The 10,257-nt window shown below is 35.5% G+C and overlaps 1 protein-coding gene across 2 annotated transcripts; it reads left to right on the top strand.

Moving 5' to 3' along the window:
* Nucleotides 1–1,709: 1,709 nt before the first annotated feature.
* Nucleotides 1,710–8,742, top strand: LOC147520118 (V-type proton ATPase subunit B 2). 2 transcript variants are annotated; one of them, XM_086591586.1, is made up of 15 exons: nt 1,710–1,803; nt 2,222–2,288; nt 2,376–2,431; nt 2,520–2,618; nt 3,094–3,153; nt 4,062–4,173; nt 4,694–4,902; nt 5,695–5,823; nt 6,054–6,191; nt 6,608–6,758; nt 6,843–6,925; nt 7,588–7,635; nt 7,747–7,800; nt 7,892–7,975; nt 8,205–8,742. In XM_086591586.1, the coding sequence occupies exons 2-15, from the start codon at nt 2,237–2,239 to the stop codon at nt 8,388–8,390; spliced, it is 1,461 nt and encodes a 486-aa protein (XP_086447712.1). In that variant the 5' UTR covers nt 1,710–1,803; nt 2,222–2,236; the 3' UTR covers nt 8,391–8,742. The 2 variants fall into 2 exon arrangements, with proteins under 2 accessions (XP_086447712.1, XP_086447713.1); XM_086591587.1 differs by lacking the exon at nt 1,710–1,803 and adding an exon at nt 1,809–1,959.
* Nucleotides 8,743–10,257: the final 1,515 nt, after the last annotated feature.

The following is a 10,257-nucleotide window of genomic DNA, read 5'->3' as shown; positions in this document are numbered from 1 at the left end:
GATACAATAGTCTCACAATCCCACAACTCAGACTCATCATTACTTTCCTCCACTAGTAACCACCTCATCATCATCATTGTCACACATCTCGCCAGTATTCTATACACCGCCGACTCCCCAGCTTCACCATTTTTTTACCCCTCATTTTCACAAACGATATCGGTAGGAACTTTATACTTGACATCAAGTTCCAGTTCATCTTTAACATGTCCTTTAAGGGAAAAATTAAGTTTATCTGCACAGCTTTCATCCTTGGCAACAACAGAACCATCTAATTCACTATCACTTTCCGTCTCGTACTCCTGAAGTGTGAGATGCAACAAAACAGTCAAATTGTTAAAGCATTTCCAATGCAAGGTTACCAACAAAACTACCCTTGCATTTGGAAGCTTTGTTGCTATAGTTGTTTTATTTTATTTTTATTAAAAAAAAAACAGAATAATGGTTTCCAAAAAAATTTGGGCAGCCTCGTTAACATTAATTCCTATAAGAAAATAAAAATTTACCATATCAAATTGTTCATCTAAAAGACGCCGAACTCTCGGCTTCTCCTCAACAAAATTTGCTATATATCTTCTTGTAAACTATCCAAATCATGAACCAAGTCACCTGAAAAACATTATCCGCACTCCCATTGCTTATACATACTATACGCTCTTCATTCAAATTTATCTTCTCATCGAACTTATTACCCTCTCCTTCTTCCACCCTCTCTTTCTTCCGGAACATTTGCTTGCACAACAAAATCCTCTTCCAAGTCCTCCACATCCGAACCAAATCGAGACATATCACCATCATAATAAAGTAAAGCCGATACTTCCGGACCAACAACTTTATGAACCTTCACTCCATTAATCGAATTATCATTAAAAATTACCAATTAAAGCCGATGCATCCGGAAAACATAACTCAATCAAACCCAAAACATTAAATTAAATTTGAACCTTCAAAGTTGATCAAGTTTAACCGTCTAGCGAGAATCCGCACCCATCATCATCTCCGAAACCCAAGTTCCGCAAGTTTTAGTTTATCAAATAAATAAATAAAAAAATAAATTAAATTTTAAATCTTGCGGACAAAACCAATATCCATCTGTCCTCATCTTATCTCATTTTTTTTTTTCACCAAATACCTTTTTCACCCATCTCTCTCCCCAAAGATCGGAACTCTCTCTGCTATGGAAACCCCACACTGCCACAATTATAAAATCTTCACATTTTCATAGTTTTGATTTGTTTTCCACCCAATCACAAAACAAACCCAAAATTATGGGACCAAGTTTTTTCTCATGTTTTTCCTCTCCGTCATCTATTTTTCCCACAGTGGTTGTTTCTACTTTCTAGTATCACAATCTCACTCACATTATTAGAAACAAACGATCAGGTTCGTATCCCGTGTTGCCACGTCACCGTGCGTGCGTAACGGTGTTGTCGACGCACGTTGCTGACGTTAAACTATGTGGTCAACTGAATTAATCATTAGCGATTTTACTTTATTGACCTTTACAAAAATCTCAGACAACTTTTTTTTATCTGCACCCACAAGTATGGAGACTACTCAATCTACAACAAGTGTCGGTTAACATCTCATACCACGTCAACTTGAATAACGTACCAACAATATTATCACACGTGTCTTATCATTATTGCGTAATACACTCAAACCTTTCCCACACCAGGGTGTAACACATCATACACCCTCTAATTCACTCACATTATTATTATTTTTTATTATTTATCTATTTTTCCCGTCCCATCAGATCTCTCTCTCTCTCGCTGAACTCACGAGACTCTCAGATCAAAGGTGAGTTTTTTTTTTTATTCTTGTGATTCAATCTATTCATGTGAATCGTAAGATTGAAATCGAAATCGTTATTTTTTTTTGGTGAACATATATACTGATAACAGAATTATTCCAAGCAATAGTGAAAGACTATCTAGGTTTTTTTTTATTACAAAGGTTAGATTCGGAAGTAAACTGTTATTATTATTATTATTATGATTAGTTTCAGTTATTCCGATTTTCTGTTAATGAAAATTGAACTTGAAAACTACCTGATTATAGTATTTGTGTTTGTTCTGGATTACTTTTATTGCTTCTTTTATAAGAAAAAGTTTTTTGAATCAACGAGGATATATATATATAGGATATATATATATTTATATATATATATATATATATATATATATATATTTTTTTATTATTTCCTGGTGAGTTTCAGGTTAATAGATTGAAGATGGGTTTCGCAACAACAGAACTGGAGGAGGGTTTACTTGAGATGGGCATGGGTAAGTGTTACCTCATTTTCAAATCAAGTTTTTTACAAGTTCAAATTTTAACGGTTGTCGTTGAACTCTTCGATATATAAATTTCAGAGTACAGAACAGTCTCCGGGGTGGCAGGACCACTTGTCATTTTAGAGAAAGTCAAGGTAACAAGTTTATTTAGTTTCTAGCTGCTATGCTATTTTGGCAAGTCGGTCGTTGTTTTTCACTAATCTTGGACCATGATTATTTCAGGGTCCCAAATACCAGGAGATTGTTAATATTCGTTTAGGAGATGGCACGACCAGGCGTGGACAAGTTCTTGAGGTTGATGGGGAGAAAGCCGTTGTGCAGGTTACATGTCATTTTCCACTCTTTATATAGTAATGGATTGTAGAAATGTTCCAATGCTTGGATCTGTAATCTGTATGCATTTCTTTCTCGTTTATTGTAGCCAAATGCACTTTTCTAATTACAGTTTTGGTAAATCCCTTTTTAAAAACAATTTTGTAACTTCAGAGAAAGTTAATCTGCCTCAAATAGCACGTAAGCGAAGTATAGTCTGTAGATTTTTATGTCACCCTATTAAGTTAGAATATCCATTCAAGGATACATTTTTCTGGTTTATTTCCATGAATAAAGCACTTTCTAATACTGATGTTTTTATCGTTCATTTCTTGTTGAGATGTCTTATTAGATCTTAGTTGTGAAAATTTCCTCACAGCATCAATATGTGAAACTACTTGATTATTGTGCCTCAAGAAAAAAAAAAAACTGTTGGTATATTATTTTAACTGTATATTTCACTCACTGGTGTTACTTTTGTCAGGTTTTTGAAGGAACATCAGGAATTGACAACAAATTCACAACTGTACAGTTCACAGGGGAGGTACGCTTTCTTTATTTGTTCATTCTCCTAGATGTGCGCTTCTGGGAGTTACATTACAAATTTGTATTGTGTCCATCTCTCTCGTGTTTCATCTTATTAACGTATGTTCTTTTACTGAAACTTTGAAACATCTAACTAAATTAGGAAATTTTTTGTAGAAAATAACTAACACAGGAGAATTTTGTTTTCATGTGGTATTTGAGAGGGTGGAAATGTATTTTTCGAAACATTTTCCTATTTGTTAACTATACCCATGGGTCATTTTCATATCTCTCTATTTGAAAAGATCAATCTTGTGGGAAAATTGTCATTCCCACACGCTTTATACACTAACGTTTATGTATAATTTTTTTAATGTTCCATGTCCCAAATAGATTCTCCCACAAGCAGTCTAAGCTTTAAGAGTTGCAATCTTGCAACTCTTTCACTGTCAGTCTCTCTCTCTCACACACACAGTTTCCATTCTTCTGCTTAATTTTCTTACAAAGTATCCTTTGTTTCTCTAATCTCTCTCTTGTTTGCACATGGCTTGATGTTAACCGTGCTGTTTCTATGAAACTGAGTCACTTTTTAAAAAAAGGACAAATAATGTATATTGTTGGTTTGATGGGTATTGAAAGCATAGCAATTACAACCCTCATAGCACTATTCTTAATATATGATGTATTTATATGGCAGTCTTAACCTTTATTATTTCATGTAATTTTTTTTTTGTTTCTTGGATCACGTCAAATTGATGCCTAAGATGACCATGGCTAGCAACCTCTGCTAGTCTGCTCAGACTGGGAGTGAAAAAGGACCAGTCATTTTGTCTTCTTCTTCCATTTTTTCCCCCATTGCAATAGATCTCTCTGCAAATTTCTAACTTCTTTAATGTCCCAATGATTTTTAAGAATTTTTTCATGCAGGTTTTGAAAACGCCTGTATCTTTGGACATGCTTGGGCGAATTTTTAATGGATCAGGGACACCTATTGATAATGGACCCCCCATTCTGCCCGAGGCTTACTTGGACATCTCTGGTATGTCATAAAAGGAACTGTATATAATTCTTATGCCATCAGGAGCTTGTTCTGAAATATTGAAATGTGTGTATATCTTAATATTTCTGGTTGGCACGTTTTCTTATTTCAGCCTGATGCTTATATGTGGTTGTCAGGTGCCTAACACATATATCACGTCCGAAATAAGGGTTAGGATTCATCAAACAATTGTACAGATCACCAAGAAAGTTAATTTCCAATTAGTTTCTACATGAGAAAAGCACATGCACCATAATAGACCTTACCTATCAAAAGGAGAATATTGTTAAATTTGTTTCCACATAAAATAGTCAACTAAGCCTTTATGGGTAACCTTTGGCAAAATCTGCCATCAGCCCATCACAAAACACAAAAGACGACGCTTTTGAGCTTCATCTTATTTTCTTCCACCAGGTCTCATCCTTAGGCATAATTGGCTTAACGACCACTGAATCACTTCTCAATTCTCACGTCATTCCTGGACTTCACTTTGTAAAGATTCATATATTATCTGTCTCAGGTTCTTCTATCAACCCTAGCGAGAGAACCTATCCTGAAGAAATGATACAGACAGGGATTTCAACCATTGATGTCATGAATTCCATTGCTCGAGGACAAAAGATCCCTCTTTTTTCTGCTGCTGGTCTTCCCCATAATGAAATAGCTGCTCAGATCTGTCGCCAGGCTGGTCTTGTGAAGCGGTTGGAGAAAACTGATAATCTCTTGGAGGTAGTACTACCTGAATGACTAAAAAATTGCAGTTGCAATAGGTTTTGTCGGTTTCTGATTCTGTTTCGACTTATTATTTGAAATTCATTTCCGAGTGGATGGTATGCTATTGCGGATTGCCATGGTGTCTTCTAAAATGGGGGAATGCTGAGCTATTGTCTAAGTTTTGATAATTCAGTCTCTGTTAGATCTATCTTATTTTTCGTTTTTTCAAACATTTTTAAGGCACCACTTACTCTGTTTTTTTTATTTTACAAGTTTTGCTCTTTTCGAGTGATGTTTTATGATTTCTTTCCTTGAGTTTTACTTCAGTTGGGATTTTGTAATATATTCATTTTTTTTCTTTTTCCTAATTGTAAATCGCATAACACTTGAGTGTCCAAGTTATGAAAGAAGGCGTAGGTACCTTTCAAAACCATTAAAAAAATCCAGGTATGGCAATAACTGGTCGGAACTTGGAAATGAATCTGGGTTTGTTAATTCCCTATTTGAGCCCTTGACACTCATACTTGCATGTGTGGAACATACTAGACCATGAACTGTAATGTAGATATCTATGCAGTTAAATTTGGTTGCTGTATGAGTGAAAGTTGGGCCAAAGCCTGTATTGGTTCTGCGGAGCGCTTGAATTACTGAACTGCTTAGAATTGTTAGTTGTGCTTGCAGCTCAAAGCTTCAATTTTTACTATTCATTGAGAAATTTTAATTATCAGATTCAAGTTAGTTATTCTCTCTGTTACAGGACTCCCCATTATGGTAGTCTCACCTCTTTTGTCCAATTGCTTTGATCAGGATGGGGAAGAGGATAACTTTGCAATTGTATTCGCAGCTATGGGAGTAAATATGGAAACAGCACAGTTTTTTAAACGTGATTTTGAGGAGAATGGATCAATGGAGAGAGTGACACTTTTCCTAAACCTGGTATGTTTTAAAGTTATTAATATTTTACTGGATGTTTTATAATAATAATAATAATAATTTTTGTTGTTATCATCGTCATCATCATTTTTTATTTATTTTTCTAATGAGGCAGTGAGCTGGGGGGTAATTATTGAGTTGAGTTTTTGCTGTCTTGTCTTCTTTTATTAATGTGATAAAAAAACTTAACTTGTTAATCTTACTGCTGCTTCACTAATATGGTTTTCATGCAGGCCAACGACCCAACTATTGAACGCATTATTACTCCTCGAATTGCTCTCACAACTGCAGAATATTTGGCTTATGAATGTGGGAAGCATGTTCTGGTCATACTAACTGACATGAGCTCTTATGCAGATGCACTACGTGAGGTAATAAACATCCTCTTATTATATTCCTTTTGGTCTTGTACAATATGGTTTGGTCTGTCAAACAAAGTTCAGTTAACTTAATCATGGCAAACAGCAACAACTTCATAACTTATTCATATTAGATAACTGATAGCCATTTGATTCTTGATGTGGTGGTTAAGCCTAGTATAGTCTTGAGGTATTTTGATACTGAAGTGTTGTGTATGAGTACACTCCATCCGATTGCATAGCAATCAGTCACTGGCCCTAGCATAGCTCATATATTGTGTTTGAAGGCCGGTAAATTACACATGCTTTTTCTCTTATTTTCTTGATCATTTCATAAAATGACGTGCTTAAAGTTCAGATACTTGTAGACATATAAAAGTGAAATTACCATTGGAAGCTATATTATAGTCATTTTCCTTTTCCTGCAGGTTTCTGCTGCCCGAGAAGAAGTGCCAGGTAGACGTGGGTATCCGGGGTACATGTACACTGATCTTGCAACAATTTACGAGCGTGCTGGACGTATAGAAGGGCGAAAAGGATCAATTACCCAAATTCCTATATTGACAATGCCTAATGATGGTAAACCCCATATTTATTCCCTTGTATCACATTGTCTCATCTTAGTTGAGAAATATTCAGGAATGCTCTTCTTGCCTTGAGCAGATATTACACATCCCACACCAGATCTTACGGGTTACATTACTGAAGGGCAGATATACATTGATAGGCAGCTCTACAACAGACAAGTATGTCAATACATTTTGGTTTGCATCTTTTGTAAACTGTTAGGGCAGATGCATCCGTAAAGAGAATATAGTATATGTGATTATTTTAAATAAAATAGTGTAACAAAATGCAAAGTTGATTACTCAATACGAAAATAAAGTGAACTGCGAGGAGGTATAGATTAGCTACACAAGGAACTGAGTAGTGCCATATAGTTTAAGGCTACAAATTGGGCTGAAACACGTATATGATCCATGTCTGGCGTGAGCCAACCTTTGATTATGGGATTTTATTTTTGGACTTGGAGTGGGTTCAGGCATTGACCAACCTGACACCCAATCCCAACCAGTTCTTTGTAATTTGTTTTAAAAACTATATATTAATTATATATATTATTAGTATATAAAGACTTTGAAAAGATTAAATCGAAAGTTAAAATACTTTCTACGAATAATCTAAAGGCTTAGTTGACAATGACATGTCTCAGTTTATGCTGATATGTGGAATATGAATAGTTAAGCTTGCAAAAATGCCGAGTCATATCATTACAACTTTACAAGCATAATTTATAGCAATATTAGTGGTTGACTTCTGCTCTGAAAGTGGTGCATCTGATGAACTGTTATTGTTTATTATATGATTGTAACCAGAAATTAATGTTGTGCTTTGTTTCTAAACGCAGATATATCCACCAATCAATGTCCTTCCATCTCTCTCGCGATTGATGAAGGTATTTTGGTTCATGTTGAACCTCTTGCTCACATTAGGCTGGCAAGTGTACAATTCGTAACAATCTATTGTCAGGATATTTATGAGATCGTATGGTTGGTAACTTTTGCAGAGTGCTATAGGAGAGGGAATGACTCGCCGAGACCATTCTGATGTGTCCAATCAGGTAATTGGTGGTGTACATCCTTGTTTATCCTGAGGTATAAGGTTTCAAAGATTTTTAATTCTTACCGATCTTGTTGTTGTTTTGTAAACAGCTATATGCAAATTATGCTATTGGGAAAGATGTCCAAGCAATGAAAGCTGTGGTTGGAGAAGAAGCATTGTCATCAGAGGACCTGGTCTCTTTTTCATCTGGACATATGTGTGCACACACTCACATGTTAAAAGCTCCTCTAATAATGCACACACACACACACACACACACACAAAGCATCTCTCTCTCTCTCTCTCACACACACACATCCTTGTCTACAAAACTACAACCCACTCACTTATGCATACAAGATACTCGTATCTCACTGAAAATAGTTATTGATACTAATACTTAGTTATGTCTTGATGAAACAGCTCTATCTCGAGTTTCTGGACAAATTTGAAAGGAAGTTTGTAGCCCAAGGAGCATACGACACTCGCAACATTTTCCAATCACTTGATTTGGCATGGACACTGCTTCGGATTTTCCCGCGTGAGCTTCTCCACCGTATACCAGCTAAAACTCTAGATGCGTTCTATAGTCGAGATGCAGCTAATTGACCAATGCAAAGCAAGCTGTTATTGCTCCTAGTTCATTGAGTAGCTTAAACATGAGGTCACCCGGATTCTCTTTTGCTGTTTCTTTCTTTACTAGGCCACAGAGCTTGTCATATCTTGCATGAATAAATGAGCGGTGTCTCTTGAAGTCCCAGTTTTAGGTATTCTAGTCAACGCTATTCTTTCTCGGAGAATGATATATCTTTTTGTAACATTTGTATCTTTTTATTTATTTGTGTGCCCAGGAGTGTTATGGGCAAGGCTTCTGCAATTAAGATGTGTAAAGAACAATGGGCGATTATATTCTTTAGGTCATCGTGCCCCTATTATATGTTATGCTTGCTTAATTTCATAATTTTGTATAGTCATCCTATTGAAGCTCTCATTGTTTGAAAACTAGAGATAATAATTGATGTTAGTTTAACGTTGTGTATAAATACACTTTATTCTTTAAAATGGGGAAAAAAAAACCCTGGAAAAAGTTCTAGTCATCACAGCTTTCATGATTCTGTTCGAGACTGTTAATTCAAGGCAGAAATGGTAGATTGAGCTCCAAAAAATGTCGTTGTCAATTGTATAATTTCTCAGAATCAACTAATAAATAATACCTGTGTCCGAGCACTTTATCATCCTAGTGTAAACGTTATCTCGGAGGAAGAGTTTAAGAGTCTGTAAGGATATGTGTTCAAGGCCAAGGAATGTCTTGATATTGAACAAACCAGTAAGTAGTGCCGTAGCGGTGTAGCCCCACGGTAGGGTTGTGTGAGGAATAATGTAAATTGTTAACACCTGAAAGTATTTTAAATCATGAAAGTAATCTCTCACCGGATAAGTATGTTGGTAGAGTGGTAGATGTAGAAAATATGATGGAAGTGTTAAGTGAGCATATTAACCATAATAATTTTCTTATTTGTTTATATCTTTGAAATGAAGACTAACTTTATAGCTGAAATCACACCAATATGTATCATCCATCATATATTGTTGCTTTTATAAACGTAAGATATTTAGAGCGTCTACGATTGTAATCTTCTTTGTTCGCATCGAACCGTTGCTGGCTCATTGAAAATAGACCACAATTTGTTTAGAGGAAAACTCGGAAAAGTTTTATGTACATGAGAGAGAATCAAACAATTCTTTGTTTTTCCTGTTAGTTTAGTGGTTGCCGAAAGTTTATAGTATTTTGTCTTTATCTTTCGTTGTTGTCGCCATTTGTCAAGACTCAAGATACAGTCATACAGTGGACATTTTGCGAAAGGAATAAGCTAAAAACAAAAGAAATAAATCTCTAATATTACGTATTCCTTCAATCCTTTTCCTTTTGGTCGCCATTAAATTTGGCTTACAAAAAGCATTCTACAATTGATGCAGAATAATGATGTATATTCTGTATGTGTATTTTTTCAATAGCTGGGGTGTAGTGCCTGTACCATGGTTCATCAGTCTATGATATGCTTTTACAGTTCCAAAAGTTACCATTTAGATATGTCTTCCAGCCTACCCGAAGCCTAGAATAAAAAGTCCAGAAAACCAGAACCAACCATGTTTTGAGGTGAAGAAATTCATGGAGTGAAAGAAGTCCTCTTTGGTGGGTGAAGAATGTGGAACAGAACTGGTCTCTTTTGGAGAATTTTAACATGTGTTGAATAAATTTGGTCCTAGTAAGTTTGATCAGAAAAGAGAAACTTGGTCTGTCGTTAATCACGGTTTTAAGGGAACTCCCAACCATATTATCGGTAAGTCGATTTCCATGACATCTCTAATCTACCGACCTACCAATCTAAATATAACTAATGACTACGAGAGGGAGCTAAAACCATCTAACAGCAACCTGTATTAAGCTCCAGTACTAAATTTAATATCTAAGTTG

This window comes from Coptis chinensis, chromosome 2 (assembly GCF_015680905.1).
Source record: "Coptis chinensis isolate HL-2020 chromosome 2, ASM1568090v1, whole genome shotgun sequence".
Taxonomy (NCBI): domain Eukaryota; kingdom Viridiplantae; phylum Streptophyta; class Magnoliopsida; order Ranunculales; family Ranunculaceae; genus Coptis; species Coptis chinensis.
This window is presented reverse-complemented; position numbering and strand designations above follow the sequence as displayed.

Excerpts from the sequence above, each read along its gene's own strand:
- LOC147520118 (XM_086591586.1), top strand. The coding sequence starts at position 2,237 with ATGGGTTTCGCAACAACAGAACTGGAGGAGGGTTTACTTGAGATGGGC. Across the intron at positions 3,154-4,061 it reads CTGTACAGTTCACAGGGGAG|GTTTTGAAAACGCCTGTATC; the intron begins GTACGCTTTCTT and ends TTTTTCATGCAG. Across the intron at positions 6,759-6,842 it reads ATTGACAATGCCTAATGATG|ATATTACACATCCCACACCA; the intron begins GTAAACCCCATA and ends TGCCTTGAGCAG.